Raw genomic sequence first — 19,738 nt, 5'->3', positions numbered from 1 at the left:
TTATGTAAGTTTCCACTTGTACATAATGATAAATAGCTTAAGCTACATTCAGTACATTCACAATCATTTTTTTCTTTCTTTGCCATCTACAGATAAATCACATTTTATCTACTCCCATTATTTCCTGGATTATGTCCATATTTTAGTGGCCCTCACTCTCTAATGGGCAGAATTTAACTCCCTTCCCACTTCAGTTTTGGTAATCTTTTATTATTAGGCAGTATTTTGCATGTACCTACAATGTCAAATGATGTCCCTATCTACTACAATAATGAATGAAAATCAAGTTACTTGTCAAATATGAGGAAGTGCCTCTATTTTCCCACCTGCACTTGCCACACTCACCAAAATTCAGTAAAGTGCATGAGGCACGTGCATGAAAAAATGATTTCTCCAATTAACTGGCACAAAATAGAATGGTTTGAGCTAACGAGCAGATCCCATCTAATAAGTACAAGTACAAATAGAAGAACTTAGGACCTGTGATGTGGAACAGATTAAAAAGAGCCAGATAACAATACTGAGTAATAACTGCAAACTCTTTACAAGGCCACAGAATTGAGTACATTGACGTGCTGCCCTTTTAACCAAAAGAACACTTATAATGAGCATTTTAAATAAGTTGAGTATTGCACAAACTGAAGGTGACTTTTTGAGGATCACTAAGAAGTCATAGTGATCCAGGCCCATGCACTAATTGGTAATGCTCTTAAGCACCACATTTAGTGCGATTTTCTTACAGCACTAATGTTCCTCCACTGACACAAGTTAGCAGGCAATGTATTTACAAAACTATAATACCCTGAAAAGAGTTAACAATGAACGATGTACAAAATAGTCAATTACTGGCTTAAACTTTAAACAAGCACTTACAATGAAGATTTGGGGGGGGGGGGAAACCGTCTTGGCTATTGGGTCATTTTCCAGCCTGCTAACTGCTAAACCGTGTGCAGAACGCGCTTCCAATTTAACCATCCAGATTTTCTACAAAGGCAGATAGCTTTGCTCTGCAGGCAGAATCAAGTTGATCTTCAATTTGATTTTAAAAACAAGGCATTTTTATAGAAAACCAGTACAATTTTACTACAGATTATCGAGGGGGTGAGAGAGGTTTTATTTTAAAGATCCTAAATTGTGCATGAAAGTGAAAAAAAAATTGTAACTTTTCTTGACTCTAGAAAAAGGTAGGAGCTGAATAAATTCTACAGCCCTGTCAGTCTCTGAGGATTATTGGCCACACGTCTCAGTTCCTCTGAGACATAGCATTGGCAATGGGTGCCAATGCAAAAAATAACACATAAGAAGTCAGAATGGTTTTTAAAAAGCTACACAGAAAATGTGAAATGCTTCCTAACTAATGAAGCACCTCTCAGGTCTTACAAAGAAGTAGAAAAAGTCAAAAAAATAATCCTAGGATCATTAGTTTTCTTCTTTTCATGGTGCTAGATCAAAACCCATAAGCAAGGAGCTGATCAGAACAAAAGCTAGGTGCATGGGAGGACTTCTGCATTTGCAGAAATGTGTAAAGATCTTTATCCCAGTTCAGTATGAATATATGAAGGTCTGGATCCTTTTAGAATTCCAGTCTGTAGGTGAGCCAGAACCTACAGAAGTCCCACATGCCATAATGCTGAAGAGGAGGGGCTTTTCCATGCATACCATTCATGCCATGAGTGGGTTTCAAGGCCGAGGCAGCTACATACAGTGGGACATCCCTAACTGTAGACATCCCTAACTGCTCATAATGGCTGCTCATCACTGGGACAATGTATTATGGAATAATAAGTCACCTGACTTAAGGTGACCAACAGTGGTTAATGTTAACTCAGACCTTGTGTTGGGGTCTCAACGCTGACTTAAAGAAGACTATAGGACCTTGATCCATTTCCTCCCTCTGCCTATGCCTAGTTGGCTGGTTATGCCATACAGTAGAGCCCTGTTCTTGAAATTCTTCAGGGGCTCATACACTGCTCTCCAAAGATAATGTTTGCCACTAAACCTATGTGGCTAAAAATCTGTCACGGTAGATTCTATAATTACTTTCAGTAGACTGATGAGGAAACTGTGGCTATAGGAAAAGTGAGATGGAAGGTATACCAGGTAGGAATTTCAACCTAAGAATGCACCCCAATAAAGCATCATGCCTCTTGCTTGCTAGGGAAGCAAAATGAAAGGATGAAATAAGACACACAAATGGAACCCCTACTTGTAATTTATTTTTAAATAAATCTTCTACAGAACCAAACCTGAAATTTTCAGTGAATGCTATAAGATAGGTTTTTCCAAGTAAATTTTAGTCTGTGTTAATGCTCATCAAATCTGGAAAGTAAAGAAAGTCCTAGATTCACTCCTTCATGAAGGAAAGAGACTAACCAGAATATATCTAGAGGGCAGAAATCAAGAAAAAGTAGAAAGTAGGCCTAGATCATGATCTGTGATGAGTGAATGCCTTCCAAGGGTACTTTGGAAGACTTTCATCTTCAAAAATGTGTGGAATGAGAGAGTGACAGTTACAGAACTGAGAAATTTCTGAAAATAAAAATCAGTGTGAAGGGTTGAATTACCTTGTCAGGAGTGGCCTCTTCAATGCAGGAAACAACCACATGCCTGTCAGGGCTTCCTTCCTTCATTCATTCATGCATGCATTAGTCACACTGTTATATATGGGCCAACAAGTTGGCTGTAGGTTCATCTAAGGATTTCTACATTGGGAGGGAAGCTGGCACAAATAGATCACAAAGAACACCAAAAAAAGAGCTCTTAATTATTTTCTGTTTTTAAGAATGTATGATATTCGCCTAAAATGATTGATGAAATCTATGCCTTGGAACAAGAGTTTCCACCTAACAACTCAAAGAAAGAGAGAGGAAAAAAATAAATAGTAAAGAAAGAAGGAATCAAAAAGACCATGTTAGCAATGAATGAGTAAATACAAGATTGAAAATGATGATTGGTCAAACAAGAAGTAATTAGTTGTTTTCAAAAAAAGATACCACATTTGTGACGGAAAACAGACAAGACAGAAGCCTTTTCTCCTATGTAAAATCTGTAGAGAACAAAATGATTAAATTAGAAAAGTAAGGCTCAACTTTCTTCTCTCCGGGTAATTTATCCATTCCCATGATTTCACTACTAAATATGGGATATGGCATGCCAAATCTGCAATCTCAGCCCCCAACCACAAATCTGTCTACTCACAAAAAATTCACTGCATCCAAAACTTAACTTACCATCTTAATCCCCCATAACCTACTTCTTCTATAGTCTACATCATAATGGATGGCACTACCATCCAGCAGGTGGCCAGTCAGACCACCCAGAAGTGAAGAATGGCTCCCTCTTAGCCAACAGTTACCAAGAACAATCATTCCTAGCAATTTAACAGTGTTCAAAACCATGTCCTCTTCCTCATCCCTATTGTTCCCGGTTTGTGTCAATCTCTCACCATCTCCTCTTGGAAATGCTTTAGTCACCTCTTGACTAATCTTCTGACTCTCAAGTTACCTCCTATGCACAGCTGTTTGAGTAACTGCCCTAAACCATAAATCAGATCATGTTATCCCACTATTTAAAAATAATCCTTCTAGTTCACCACATGTTTCATAGAAATTCCAACTTCTTCTACCTACCCTCGCCGAGAGACCCTTCTTTTATTTGGGCCACAATTCTATTCTAGTATGACTGGGTATCCCTTCCTCTGTAGCCCCATTTCCTGACTTCTATTGTGGCCTCCAGCTACACACCTACACAGGAGTATTTCTATCAACCTGCAATCTTCCTTTCACCTGACAGTTGCTAGTCACTCTTTTATGAGACAACTCAAGAGTGACCATTTATCCATTTTAAAATTCAGTGTGTGTGTGTGTGTGTGTGTGTGTGTGTGTGTGTGTGTGTGTGTGTGTTCAGGCTGTGTGTGTGTGTGTGTGTGTGTGTGTGTGTGTGTGTTTTCTCTCTTCCCCAAGTCACACATTCAACTAAAGCTATATGTGTATACTCTCCTAGCATCCTTCCTGCGATGGGTAAATATTTATTAAGGATTTGACTAATAAGCTGTGAGCAGAAGTACTGCTGGGTTGCTGGGAATGCTTAATTTTTCCTTGATAGAATGGGACATCTGTAGGCCTGAGTGCTACACTAATATCTGCCTCCCTGCCCTTGCTTCCTGTCATGTGCTCATGTGCTATCCAGAGATTCCACAGCCTCCTTGCAAGAAATGCAAGATGGAAACCAAAAGGAAGGAAAAACAGTAACTCTGATTTGCCGAAACCACACAGGCAACCTCCTACCTCCAGACATCTCCTTAAGTGAGGAAGGGAGGTAAAAAAAAATTTTTTTCTGCTATTATCAGGCTTTCGGTTAGTGACAGCTGAACACACGTTTAACTGCTATTGCGCTTCAGGGAATTCTTTCCACATCTGACTGCATTGAGGGTGCAGAGGAAATGAGATACAAAATTCACTGCACCTAGCCTGAATCTGAACTCTATTACTTACTGGCTGCACAGCACTGTACAAGTAATCTGATCTCTCAGATGCTGGAAAATGGGAACGACAATGCCCAGCCAAGTTTAAGGTAAGATGACATTAATAAAGAACTAAGTAAAGTTCTAGTACACAGTGTATACTCTCAAATTGTAACCATAATTATGAGATGTTAATGGCGAGATTGGTAGGTAGTCCAACAACACTCCAAGCATACACTGATTACTTCCTAATGCCCTATACTATAACTATCTCATATCCACTTGATCCTTAGAATGTGGCCAACGAAAGTGACAGGCCACTATGATTTCCCTAACTGCTTCTGGCACAAACTTTCCATGTGTGGTTGGATGAATGAATGTATAAACCAAAAATTGAGTATAAAAGTCTATCATTTTAGTGAGTTCCTAGTACAAATGGGATCCATAGAGATGATATTTTTTAAAAATACGAATACTGAGGACCATCTGACTACAGCTATCCTGACAACACACTGACTTCACTCCCCAAGCAGCCAGTGCGGCTGGTAAAGCAGTGCACTGCTCTGCTTTGCCTTCACAAATATATAATTTGCCCTTTCTGTGGCTGCCATCAGGGCGCACTTCCTCTCTGCCTGAAAACCAAGACAGAGAAGCTGTGAGGTATAAAACTGGCTCACACTACAGCCAAACTACAGCCAAGCCCCAAACTGAACTTGGGATCTATGTTTTATCATTTCTACTCCTTCCCACTTAGCCACTAAGACACCAAAAAAAAAAAAAAAACACACACGTCCAGGCTCTGACCACCTGCTGGTGATGAAGTTACCAAATGAACAACACTTATTGTTTTGCCTGGTGGGGAGAGGGAGGGAGGAGCCTAGTGGAATTCACTATGTTGATATATCAAGGATCTCCAAACACCACAATATATTTTAAGCGGTATTTTATCATGGATAGTCCAAATAGTATTATGTGAATGTTCTTTAAATATTTGGTTGCTAAAAGTATGTCCTGATCACAATGACCATGAAAAACAAGAAGAATGTACTCTCAAACAAAGTAAAGAAAGGTGATCTGCCCTGATAAAACTTAACAGATGCTGAAATCCTTAGACTCTGTTACAAGCCTCCACTAATTATTAATTATCTGCCTAAGCATATACTCATTTATACATCCTGCTCCTTAACTACAGTGCTCCAGAAAGGCACCGTAAACTGCCTGACGGACCATGTCTCCTGTAACTAAATAGCCCAGCACATGCAACGATTTCCCCACAGGCATGCTACAGTGTTCTTGTGGACACATGGCCTATGCAAACCAGCTGCATTTCCATAGCCACATCCCAATAGTAGAGCACGGAGAAGGACAGAGGATAGCTATCTGGCAATGGACCTTCAGCAAAGAGAGCCAATCCACACAGCAGTTTCTCGGAGCAGTTACAACTGGAGAGAGTGCTCTCTTCACTCTGCTCTGAGAACGCTTTGCGGAAGTCACAAAGAAGATTCTCTCTGTGCTACAGCAGGTGTGAACTTAATTCCACTCTTAAACTAGTATCAGCTCAGCTGAGAGAACAGCCATAAATTTTTATTTCAGAACAAAATGAAACTCAGTGAAGGTAATGGGCAAAATCTCATTAACTATTTAGATACCTTTAAGAGAGACTGAGCAGGGGGCTTTCTTTGGTTTTGATTTTCATAGAATTTTGCAATGAATGGAAAATGCGGTCACATGAAACATTCGGATGTTTAAAAGTGTTTTGTTTCTAAGGAAAGCAAAAAGGAGGCAAAGATCTTTCAGAGTATGTATGTCTCCATGCATAAGGTCCTAACACAAATAAGGAAAGTAAAATGACAAGGAAACATACCTTATTTAAGATCACAAAAGGTTATTTAGTAAACCGCTGTTTGCCATTAGTTTTCCCCAGGTTAGCTTCTCCACCGCTATTGTTAAAGTATTTGTCATCATCTCCTGATTGTTTTCTAAATATTTCTGACATAGGATCAGTATGAAAATGAATGAAAATAAAGAACACAAACACAGGTAAAGTGTGAATTTAACTCATTCATAAAGCCAGTTGTTAATATATTGATACTTAACTCATTTCCAAAGATTCTGAAAGTTCTGAAGAACACAGGGTCACTAATAAATTTTCCTCTGTAACTAGTATTGCCCAATTAAGGACAATCAGTTACACATAAAGACTTTAGGCTTTTACCCAAAGCATTTTGGTTTGGCTAGTGAACTGTTAAGAACACAGTTTAGTCTGAATAGCAAAGGTGAGGAAAAGGCATGAACAATTAGTGGTAACCCAGTAATTTCAAAGACTCAGGCAGCTAAGCCAGTGCTGATAATATAAGGCTAGACAATAGTATTATGTGATCAGAACATTCTAAAATTAGCTTTTATATGTCTCTTTCTCTTATCCTTCACTTCTTTGTCTCTCCCTTCTTCACCAAAAGTTATCAGATATTACATAGCTTCTATTTTCATTCAGCTTTAAAATGGCCCAAGAGGGGTTGACATTTATCGCTTCCATATTTCTGCATGATACTTAACTACATGATACTCTTAGTTTATAGGTAAGTACCTTTGCCAAGGGGTCACCCCAAATAAAGAGAAAACAGCTTAGATACAAGAAGAGTAGGTGTAGTAATAACTTTTGTTAACTAAATTTAACTGCCATGTGGTCTTTATGCTATTTCATTTAAGCATAGAACAACTACTCACAGTAGAAATTCTATCATAAGCAATATAGAACCTTAACCCCAAGTCTCACAAACCAAAGTAGCCCAAGTTCAGTCAGTGACAAAAGACAAAATACCTGGCTTGGTCCACCATCTACCACCTACCTCATATTCTTTCGTGTACATGGTATTTGCAGCCAACACAAATACTATGACCTACTCTATTTTACATCACTTTGGTTTCCTTGTAATTTTTCCTGTTTATAAGCATGTGTCAAAAAATTTAGGAGAGATTAATAAGCACGGCCATCAAAAAGATGAAAAAGGTTGACTCTATTAGGCACTTTCAAATAAAGTGAACTTAACATATGCTCCACATAAATTCTGCAGTATTTGATTCTGGATGCTCTGCAAAAGGAAATTAATTAAGATCCAGTAAATAATCGTCTTTCCACTCTGAAACAACAGTGAGTTGTTTCCAAACAACCCTGAATTGTCCCCACAGAGGTAACCTCCAATGCCAAGCTTCTCCAGAGGTAGAAAGGAAAGCAGGGGGAGGGGGGTCAGAAATCTTTCCAGAACATTCTCAAGTACACAAGAAGGCATTTGGCAAAGTATCCCCTTGATAAATCCTTTTCTTTCTAATATTTCCATTATTAGACAACCTACCCCTCAAAAAAGTCTCCATTTGTGAGTGAGTCCTGTGAAAGCCATGAGTAAAAAATGAAACTAGAGAGCATTTATATATGGAAAGGGAAATGGGGGAAACACATCGCAATGGGGCATATCTGATCTCACCACAGCTGTCCCTCCCAACAGGTAATTATTTTGTAGGCTGACTGCTTTTGTGGACTCATTAAGGAAGAAATCTTTCCACAGTGGTGTTGATATTTAGAGAACTTTCTGTCTGACTTCCACCTACGCTTGCTCTCTGTTCTAATCTCAGAAGGTAAAGATATTTTTTAAATGCTATCACTCAAAACCCAAAGTCTCTAGATTTTTTCTCATTGCCCAGATATTAAGAAAAATAAAAAAAAAAACACTGACAAGCTCCCAATATGAAAATCTGCAATGCCTTAAGTTACTGTACTATTCAACAAGGTTGAGGAACTGCTGGCTAAAAGCTAGAGCCAGCTCTCAGAATTTCCTCCAGTCTTGGCAAGTCGTCCACAATTAAATGTCTTTTGGCTGCACATAATCCTCCACATTAAAAATCCACAAATACAGTTGTGTACATACTAAATGGAAATAGAGGGTTCCACCCCAGGCAGTGGGCATTTTCATCAACACACGTGTCTGTGCCATAGCATCTTGCTAGAGGTGAGTTCTCTGGAGGCTGTTTTGGCTGTGGTCCAGAGGAAAGAGTATCTCTACCTGCCCCCTGTAATGGCATGTCCCAAGACGCTGCTGGCCTTGGGTGCTGGGCATACTCTGAGTGGGTACAATAGGAGACTGGGAATGGGACTGGCCTCTGGCTCTGCCAAGGACCATCAAAGGGACTGGGCTAAAGGCTGGTGGATGACGAATATAACTCTGGACAGCTTGGGATTTCTGGGCACTAAAACCAGAGATGTAAAAGGAAAGTATTCAGGGAAAACAGACCTACAGTGGGCAAACCTGGACTGCCTGTTCCATGCTCAACCCATGAGGATAGGGGAGGCTCCACCCTTAAAGATGAGTGTGAACATAAGGGCCATAGACTTGGTTTTTCCCACCAAGTTCCATCATGAGTTCTCCATTCCTTTCTATCTCTTGCCTACTTGCCTTTCAGAAGCTATCCTGAGCACATGAACATGATCATCCCCACTCCCTTTCCTCATGGCCAGAGATAGCAAGTATATGACAAAGCTGTGGGTAAATGGGACAGACATTGCTAAACTCACCCTGCTCAAACTTGACTCCTAAATCGGTGATATTCATTTTGAGACAATGGAGAAAAGGACAAAATTCACAGAGCCAGCAGCCTGCACAGCACTGAGCTGAAAATAAATTCTATCAGAAGCCTACCACCAGAATTTCAAGTAAGAAAAAATGTGTTGAAGCCACTAATTGTTAGCAAGAGCATTGCTACTTGATAGGGGACTGCTTGTCACCTTTATGTGAATCTTAAATTATTTTTTCATTATCTTAAAGTCAGTAAACCTTCAATGTAAAAACACCTTTCTGTTGGTATTTTAAAAGACATCCATGTCTCTGGTGGCCATAGTTTTCAAATAATGTATTTCTGATGATCAGTTCATACAAATTTTCTAAAACCAGGTTTAATAAACCTGTTTTGACCATAAAAAATATTTAACAATCACCATATGACTTATGCTACATCACAGGCTAGGCAATAGACCGGAAATGAAATAAGACCAACCAAAAAATGAGAACAGTCACTGACTCGACAGAAATACATTATCTAACTATTGAGAGTAATCACTGTTTTTCAATTCCCTTTCAAAATACTAATTTTATTTATTTCCTCTTGCATACCAAACTATCTACAGTGTTTACTTAAAAAAATTGAAAACTACTACACTATAATATTAAGCATAGTTTCACACTGAGAAAATGCTCCATACAGTTAAAAGATCTAGAACTATAAAAATACAAATCTGAATTTGTGTGTAACTGGCTCTTAGTTTTCTTTCCAATTCAGTGGGATCCAGACCAGACTTTAATCTATAAGTATTTTATTCCTTGTTTTATAACCTGTGTATCTGATTCCCTGAGGTTCATTTACTAAACAACCATTTATAGAGGTTGTAACAAACACTGGCCTACAGTCTACCATCATTCTGCTGGATTCAACTTACCAAGTTATTACTACACCCTCAGTCTACCCTAACCTCACCATCATGAATCTGGAGGTGTTGAGTTATAAGAGTATCCTCCAGTTAAAATTAGGATTTGGAAAGACACATTACTACCAAAGTCACTTGATGGTATTCATAAACACAGACAAAGGTATTAGAAGCAACAATAAAGCATCTCTAAAGGCAAATACGACATACAGACAAAATGACATCTCTGAAAGATCAATGGATCATTAGACAAGAAAACTGCCTTAGAGACCATCCAAAGGGCTATTCCTTCTTCAATTTACAGATGTGGAAACAGCCTTCACTGAAGACTTACAGGCAGGTATAGCAAAACAGAGTTGAAAAGTCAAGATTAATAGACCAAACTCAAAAGTCAAGATTGCTAAAAATCACCTGTGACGACACCCAAAATATCAAGCACTTTTACATTTCACTTATTTATTAAAGAACTCAATATTTTTTTAAAAAGGATGAAGAACTAAATTCGACCACTATTTAAGATTTCATCTCAGGAAAACAGCTGGTACAACATTATCCAACATATTGGAGACAATACTCAGATAACCCCAAATGAAAGGCATGCCATAAAAAGGGAGTTCAGGGGTGTCACGCACTTGCAGAGCATTTGCCTACCATGGACAAGGCCCTGGGTTCAATGCCCAGCACTGAATCTTAAAAAGTTCAAGACAGTATCCCTCATTAATGAACCTGCAAGCTATCTAGCTCAACTACCTCTCTTCAGAATACTGTAAAAACAAACTAAAATGCCCAGAGCTGACATTTATATCCACAATTCCATTTGCATGAAGTTATTCAACTATTACTTGACCTCTGGAACGCTGAAACATCAAATGATTGCTGTTATTGTGCAGGTTTTGCTACTTTCTAATATTTACATTCCTGCATGGAAAAACCTACAAGACCAGGAGGGGAAAGGAAAATCCTACTCATGCTTTGAGAAGATCATTTTGCTCTGCCGTCATGTTTTTCCTTTGTACATTAAGGTTTCCAAAAATAGTTTTCCTCATAAGACCTGATTTATTGGCATTTTCATTTTTTTCACTGCAAAGAAAAACTCCATGCATAAGCATCTAAGTCATACTTGCCATCTAACAGAAAAATTCTGTGTCTCCCACCTCCACCACTGAGATTTGAAAACACTCACAACACTTCACCTTTAGACCAGGCTAAACTCGGGATGGTCACAAATACTCTGAAGTAATACAAACCTAAATATTCCTGCTAGGCGAACGGAGCTGTGGAACCGAATTGTAATGAGCCAGCAGCTGTCACAATATGACCACAGTAACCAAATCAAAATATCAACCGCTAACCCAGATGATATTCAAAGGTCATCCTATAAGCCAGCAGCTTTCTCCAGTTCTGCCTGAAACCTCAATTTAATCCTGCAGTAAAATGTTCCACTGAGCTAGTTGAGCATCCAGTAACTGAGTGGTGGTGGAGTTATTCAGGACGTGGGTACGGTACCATTAGAGGATTCAGAAGAATAGGATTCAGACAGAATACCACAGTAAGGAAACTAGCACTCCCAAGACAACACGTGAAAACAGGGCAGCTGACGCTGAGCTAAGCTGCACCCAACTGTACAAAAGTATCACCTTCCACATCTCTGGGTCACAAAAGCATGCATGTGTATCTTGCTGGCAACTCGTACCCTTATCCTCAAACAGTCTGGCTTTCAAGTAAGTAAGACCCTGGGACAACAGAAGGAAAATACATGCTTAGATCCTTCTCCAGATCAGGGGTTTAGCCAGAAAACATATTGTGTAGCACTGTAAAAAATACTTGGACAGCAACTTGCAAACATTTTAGCAGGAAAAAATTTTCTTAAAAAAAATGAAACAGGAATGTCAGAAAATCTATTCTACTCCAGGAGCTAGTGGCTCATGTAACCATTCAGGAGGCTAAGATCTGAGGACTGCAGTTCAAAGTCAGCCCAGGCAGGAAAAGTCCATGAGACTCTTTCCTATCTCCAATAAACTACTCAGAAAAAGCTGGAAATGGTGTTGTGGCTCAAGTGATAGAGCACTAGCCTTGAGCACAGAGAGGCAGACCCTGAGTTCAAGCTCCGAGACAAGAAAGAAAGAAAAGAAAGAAGGAAAGAAGGAAAGAAGGAAAGAAAGAAGGAAGGAAGGAAGGAAGGAAGGAAGGAAGGAAGGAAGGAAGGAAGGAAGGAAGGAAGGAAGGAAGGAAGGAAGGAAGGAAGGAAAGGGAAAAAAGTCCATATTCTTTGTACCGCCAGGATATTCAAATAGTTTTGTAGAACATAAATAATCCTCTTAAAGACACAGAACCTCAGACTCATAACCCCTGTATTCAGAAAGCTACCCAACTAACCACCTGTTAAAAAAAATCACTGAACAAGTTTCTAACATCAAGTGTGTATGATATGTATATGATTAATAATCATAGTCAGAATAAGTAATTTGTTTCCTTCAGATACAAAACAATATATAGGACTCCATTTAAACAAACTACAAACTGGAGCTTGTATTGCCCCTAGGAAGGCAAGGAGCAAAGACCTGGTAGGGCATGAATTTATCAGCACAGGGATTCAGCACTGGTCTTTCCAGCCCTCCACAGCCCCTCTGACCTCAAAACAAAAACAAAAACCCACACCTTAAAAAAAAAAATAAGACTTTCTCTCTTTTTATATTTTTTTCTTTAAGCAATACACACAACACCAGCGATTAAACCTTTGACAATGATAATTAGACAAAATGTAGGTAAGAAATAAGAACCATCTTAAAAACAAGAAATATCGTAAGATCTTCTGGCATCAGAGGCAAGTTTGGGTGACTGTGTAAACATGTGCTCTGCCTATATAACCAATGAATGAACCAAGAGTTCATTCATTTTTACCTTAGGGATTCACAAGCTATGAAATGGAGTATTATTTTCAAATACACCAATCTATTTCTAATTTAATAAACTAACAAAGCTACTTCATAATTCTTATCAGATACATCCCGTTTTGCATAACGTTGAGATTGATACTCAAATAAATTGAGTTGTAGTATTTTGATTCAAACAGAAAAACTACAAGGTTTATGGAAAATCACTCATATGAGATCAGAAAGTTCAGGGCTGTAAAAGTGAAAGGTTTGTTTTTTGTTTTTTTTTTTGGGGGGGGGTTGCCATAGAAATGTTTATAAGCAAGTAGGCTAGCAATGCCTGTATCATTTCCCAAGAACATTGTATGCCCATGAGAAACAAAATGTATAATCTTTCACTTGCAAACAGAGGGAATGATGCAGTATGGGTTGTTTTGTTTGTTTGTTTTTGTCTTTCCTTGAAATAAGGCCTTATAAGTAAACAGTTTACCATGAAAAAAAAAAATCAGGTCATCTGCAGTTAATAACTCTTTCTCATAAAATTAGTGTCACTTATTTCTGTAGCAGACGCCTAATTCAGTCACAGGCTTGATTGATTTGACAATAGAGAATCTGCTCCAATAATGTGGCTGATTTATTTCTGATGCTATAGCTTTTACCCTAAAGTGACATCACTGAAGAATTACGTCTTTAAAATATAAAGCAATCCATTGTCGTTTCCATTGAAATAAAAAACAAAAACAGCTAAAGATGCTGGGCATGGACTGTTGTCCAAAACTTTCAGTCAAGTTTAACACCTTGTTTTGGTACAAGGGAAATAAACACAAAGGCCGTAACACAAAATACGAGTTTGAACACAAAGAACAGTTTAGAACAGCATGTATTCTACCAGCTGACAGTGTTCTTTCTCCTGAAAGGTCTTATATTTTATCTATATTATTGCAAATTGCCTGTTTCTAATTTCTTGCAAACCATGTATCTGATAAAGACACAACTTAACATCAAACACAGCTCTTCGTAAAAATGATTTCATTTTAAATAAACAGCAGCCTGGGCAAAATCAATGAGAATCTTTGTTCCCAGCATCTGGCCCTGAGATATCCAAGTCAAGCAAGAAGTGTTTACAGTGTGAGAAACTAGACAGTGGTAGAAAGGGTTTTCCATGTGGGAACCCCGTCCATTTCCTAGAGACATTTTCTTAAATTCTTTAAACTAAAAATGTAAAGTATTTTATACTTGTTGTGATGTCTTTTTCTCCTTTTTTTTTTCTTTTCTGCAGACTCCATAGTGGCCTGTCGCTCTGAAGGCAACTTCCCTGACCCCAGCCTGACACCGCCCCGTTAATGTCAGATAAACCATTTAGCCCAAGCACAATTCTTTTCTGTGCAAAAATCTGCTTGAGGTGGAAAATGTAGCAGTTTGTAAACAATAAGGAGCCATGTTTCAGACCAGACAGCTTATCTAACAGAGAGCTCCTTTCATTGGAAACAGTGGGTGGGAGCCTCGTGGACATAGTAGCTTTGCCTGTCACAATGCAAAAGACTGTCTTGGCCTCCATATTTAAGAGTTTAATGGGAAGGAGGGCAGTCTGGATGAAAGAACGAGGCGGACATGGATTTTCAGCTTACACAACAACTAAGTGAAAAGAATCAGCTCTCTCAGCTCAAAACTGTCAGTCTATTCCCTGCTGCCCGCCCCCGCCCACACCCAGTCCCAGTCCTGGGGCTTGAACTCAGGGTCTGGGCATTGTCACTGAGCTTTTTTGCTAAAGGCTAGTGCTCTACCACTTCAAACACAGCTCCACCTCTAGCTTTTTGGTGATTAATTGGAGATCTGAGTCTCATGGACTTTCCTGCCCAAGCTGGCTAGGAACAGAGATCCTCCGATTTCAGCCTCCTGGGTAGCTAGGATTACAGGCGTGGACCACCAGAGTCCTGAAAGTATATTCACAGTTTAAAAGTATACTTACAGTTTAAGTACTATTTGAATTGACAAACTCATTTGGTTTGTAAAACAGCAAGTTTCCTATGAGGGATCATGAACAAGAACAATTGTCTAATATATTTATTCCTATTGCTTAGTGGATTTGGTAGTATTAATTTATTTTTTATGCTCTTCAAATTTTTTTTCACATATGCAGTAGGCAAATGTCTCTAAATCTGAGTGATTATCCCCTTTTACTTAATTCATCAGGAGATAATTTTAGAGTTTGACATACGTTGTTAATGCTACTTCTCAAAACTGATTTCCCAAATGAAGAAAAAAAAAGAACAAGATATTAAGAAAAAGTTATGAACAAAACCAACTTTGTACTATACAGAGTCACAAACATACAATGATACCCATTAAAAACAACTCTGGGCTAAATACCTGATTGGCTGATGATAATTGGAGAAATGACTGAGATTAAAGAACTACCTGTTTCTGAAGTAACTGACATGGATCCAAAGCTTGCAACTCAGGACACTCCAGAAGCTTTGCAATTACAAGTTCAGAATGGTAAGAATTATTGCTGAGTGTTGTCCTTGGAGAATGGTCCAACAGCTTGTGTCATGAAACTGAACTTCATTTATTGACAGATTTGCAATAGAATTTCACCAGGTTGACTAATATGTGTAAGAAATGGTATTACTAGAATGAAGATCACAAAACTGAAGTGGCCAGCTCTTGGGACCTGTTAAGCCATTAACAATTATCTTTTTATCAGGTTAGTGCTGTTAAACAAATGCCCCTACAGTCAAATACAGAAAAATACACACTAAGGATACCAATATGGAATACAAGACAGAAACACATAGACAGTCTCAAACTACAGGTAGCCACATAGTTTGCTTCCAGTGACTCAACATGGGGTCTATCTAGACAATCAGCACTAAGTTCACACTCTGATAAATATGCAACCAGGTTTTAGCACTCAGCTTAAATGAACTACTCTGAGTTAATCGCACACACTATTCCATTGACAATATTTGTGTCTAATACACCAAAAGTCAAAATTCACACCTAACACTGTATACTCCCTTGCAAATCAAGAAGAAGAAGAAAAGAATGGTTTTCTTATAAATATTCACTACTTTGACTTCCACAACCTTTTACTAAGAAAACTACTGTTAAAAACCGGAAACTGGGTTGAGTATTTTATGTTTCTCGAAGACAAAATAGCCACACAGAGTCAGTACCACTGAAATTATTTAATTCCCTGTGGTTGTAAAACTTAAGTCTGTGATGTGCTATTAACAAGCATCAACTGGCAATCTTTTTCTGCAATTCAAGCTTACTACAGCAAACTGAGCATCTGGCTTGGACAAGGGTTTCCCTTCCATGGTTAAAAAAAAAATAAGCATTCAGAAAGGACATGTTAATATAAAACTTGTCTTACTTTGTATTCTGGAATTGACAAAAGGTGGAGAGAGATTGTCGTGTGAGCCAAGGTCCCTGCTGGTCATGTGGTCGTAGGGAGCCCCATCTCCATAGTTCTGCAAATTAAAATAAGGTGGTAAGAGTTCAAACTTTAGCTTAATTAAATCAGCACCTAAACTTATGCCCTCCCACGACTGAAAACCCTGAGGTCCACAGTGCCCTCTGTGGAACTTCCATAAAGAACCAGCACCTTCAAGGACAGTGAGGAAGAGAAATCTCTAGAGGCCAGGAGTGAAGAATATATGGCCCCCAAACTCACTTGATCCATGATGGGACGACATGTATTGCTTCTCACTGGCTGCTCACGACCCATCTAACTGTACTGACAATTTTATATTGCGTGTAATGATGTTATAAACATCTAAATGGCTTTCTGCCGAAAAAAAATGTTATCCACCCTGTTAAGCGTATATAGGGGGGCTAGGAATGTGGCTTAGTGATAGAGTGCTTGCCTAGCATGCACAAAGCTCTGGCTTTGATTCCTCAGCACCACATAAACAGAAAAAGTAGAAGTGGTGCTGTGGCTCAACTGGTAGAGTGCTAGCCTTAAGCAAAAAGAAGGACAGGGACAGTACTCAGGCCTTGAGTTCAAGCCCTAGGACTGGCCAAAAAAAAAAAAAAAAAAAAAGTAAAAGAGTATATAGGTTTCACATTTTTCATATAACGATTGTGAAATCTTGGGAACAATAATAATGGCACCAAAAGCATGGAGTTATTAGGATAATTAAATTAAATAATGCTTAGAAAACACCAGGCACACATGAAGTATACTGTACATATCAGAAGTTATACATGGGCCAGGCAAAAATAATAGCACACATCTGTAATCCCAGCTACAGAAAGCCCCAGTAAGAAGTCAAAGGCCAGCCAGGGAAAAGAACAAGACCCAGTCTGAAAAACAAACTAAAGCAAAAACAACTGAGGGTATAGCTCAACTCAGGTGCGCACTTGAGTTCAGTCCCCCCATACCATCAAAAAAATCAAAAACGAAAACCAACAAAAAGTTATTCTTCTGATAAGCATATTAAAGCAAAAGAAATCTTTATGTGCCGGGCGCTGGTAGCTCACGCCTGTAATCCTAGCTACTCAGGACACAGAGATCTGAGGATTGTGGTTCAAAGCCAGACCGGGCAGAAAAGTCCTTGAGACTTTTATCTCCAATAAACCACCAGAAAACCAGAAGTGGCGCTGTGGCTCATGTGGTACAGCGCTAGCCTTGAGCTGAAGAGCTGAGGGACAGCGCCCAGGCCCAGAGTTCAAGCCCCACAACAAAGAAAAAAAGAAAGAAAGAAAGAAAGAAAGGAAGGAAGGAAGGAAGGAAGGAAGGAAGGAAGGAAGGAAGGAAGGAAGGAAGGAAGGAAGGAAGGAAGGAAGGAAGGAAGGAAGGAAGGAAGGAAGGAAGGAAGGAAGGAAGGAAGGAAGGAAGGAAGGAAGGAAGGAAGGAATCCTTAAGTGGCCTGGCATCATTTGCTTTGTGAAGACAAAGATATAACTATTTACATACAATATTAGGTTATGTGATGTTGAAGTCTTGACACTCTATTACAGTTACTATTGCAATTGTAAGAGAACTGGCTCATTGCATTAGTAATTAACACAATTAATTAAAACTATGAAGAACATTAGATGTAGCTATGAATGCACGTCAAAGCTTCAGCATACATTAGTATTTCTAAAGCAGGACAAATATGCTACCTTTCCTTTTTAAAAATGGCTTTAAAGATTTTAGAGAAACATTTTGCTATTATTCTAATTATCTCTTGGTTTTCATGGGAACTTAAAATTCAAACAACGTTATTGTTTTTCTCACTAGTCACTTAATTTCCATGGAGAAATTTGATAACCTGTAAGAAAGGGTTAAAATTGTTGGTATGACATGATTCAAATCTCGCTTTGCTGAAGTGCATAAGGAGACCAGAAAGGAGAAGGTGAGGGAAGGATTTTGCTCAGCTGGCTGAACCGCCCATAAAGTCTACGCCAGACTCACTCAGAGGTATCAGTTGCCATGTTAGCCAAAGGGCAGGATCGGCCCACACCACCGAAGATGGCTGCTGTGTGAAGAATGTAAAGGCGCCATCACCTTGCTGCAGAAGGACTGTCACCCTCAGCACAAACAACCCTGTTTTCACTCCCCTCATTCATAAAAATGAACCTAGCTGATGCTGTAATCTAGTTCTGCTGGATGCTGCCATGTAAAAAGATGCCCCATTTTAAATCCGTATGGTGGGTTTTCCCTCACTCACTCCATACTGGGTACTGCACAATACAAATTACTATTGGGTTTGCATCCTCATCCCAGTGCTTTAGCAACTTACTATATATTACCTAATTTAAGCCTCAGTACAGTGCTACAAGTAGGAAACAAAACCATCACTTAACACTAGGACGGGGAGTTGGCAGGGTTGTCTAGGGACTAGTCCACAAGTACCCATCTCGTGTCAACTCCCTGGGTTTGGAAAATAAAAATGATAATTCCCTGATTCGAAACTATTCACCAGCATGTTTATTAGGAAGAAGGGTTGTCTGCTAATGAAAGCTCAAGTTTGTTTCCATCTCTATAAATGCTTTTTCTTTTATGTGAAAAATCTTTAATGTTCTTCATTAGTGTACAACAGAGTTGCACTGTGTTAATTTCATACATACATATACGCTGGTCAAATTCCACTCCTCTACTATGCTTTTGGATCTCCTCCATTCTCCCCTCTCCTTTTAACAATGTTTTTAAAGTTTCATTGTTCTATTTCGTACAGGAAGTAATTCATCAGTGAAGTACTTCAATCATATTCGTCTACTTCACTCTCTCCCTTCACCTCCGCCCTCCTGATGCTCCCATTCACAAACTGTTCCCACGTGCAAACTAAAGTTAAAATTAAATCAAGAAGACTCTAAATGGCTCTACTTGCAAAAGCCCAATTGTAAGTATAATAATTATTTGAAATTTACCTATTTTTCATTTCTTCTTTCGATTTGTATTTGATTCAATGGAGATTTGTGGTAGGCTCAATTACATACAGTACATTGAGAAAAAGAAACAAAGTAAGTCTGAATGAACTAGACAATAGAGCGCAGCTCCGTCACTTCCACTCGCTGTCAAGGGGAATGGATTTATTTCTGCAAGTGCAGACTGTAACATGAGGAGGAGGAAAGATTTCCTCAGCCCATCCATATAATGCATTAGAATGTCAAGCTCGACAGCTGGTGTAAGGCTCAACAAAGTTCCCAGTAAGCTTGGAGATCCTGCTAGACCCTGTGAGGCTCACAATGCCAAAGACAGGTGGAAATAGATAACTGTGACCTGCTAAAATGTCCTCATTTTGACAGCTTGATGACCTCCCCTGCCTCTACTGCCAAAATTGAGACCTCCTCCAACTCTAATCCAATACAACCAATTGCAGTAAAGCCTCGTCCTCCCCACCAGAGAGCCAGATGGAGGAGGCGAGATGTTTGCCTTACCACATGTACCAAGTTTACTTTCAATATGGGGCATTCTATGTGTATCATCTGTGGTTT

General features: G+C 39.0%; 1 protein-coding gene across 7 annotated transcripts in view; it reads right to left on the bottom strand.

The window, feature by feature from the left end:
* The window catches only part of Tcf4 (transcription factor 4), a 355,777-nt gene that overhangs the window by 210,329 nt on the left and 125,710 nt on the right, over positions 1-19,738 (bottom strand). For all 7 annotated transcript variants that reach the window (XM_070029076.1, XM_070029075.1, XM_070029078.1 and 4 more), the window contains one exon: positions 16,188-16,284. In XM_070029076.1, coding sequence (XP_069885177.1) covers positions 16,188-16,284 — 97 coding nt within the window. The remainder of the gene's footprint in view (positions 1-16,187; positions 16,285-19,738) is intronic.

This window comes from Dipodomys merriami, unplaced genomic scaffold (genome assembly GCF_024711535.1).
Source record: "Dipodomys merriami isolate MVZ:Mamm:240054 unplaced genomic scaffold, mDipMer1.0.p SCAF_2, whole genome shotgun sequence".
Taxonomy (NCBI): Eukaryota; Metazoa; Chordata; class Mammalia; order Rodentia; family Heteromyidae; genus Dipodomys; species Dipodomys merriami.
The sequence above is the reverse complement of the archived record's forward strand: the minus strand, read 5'-3'. Positions and strand labels throughout refer to the sequence as shown.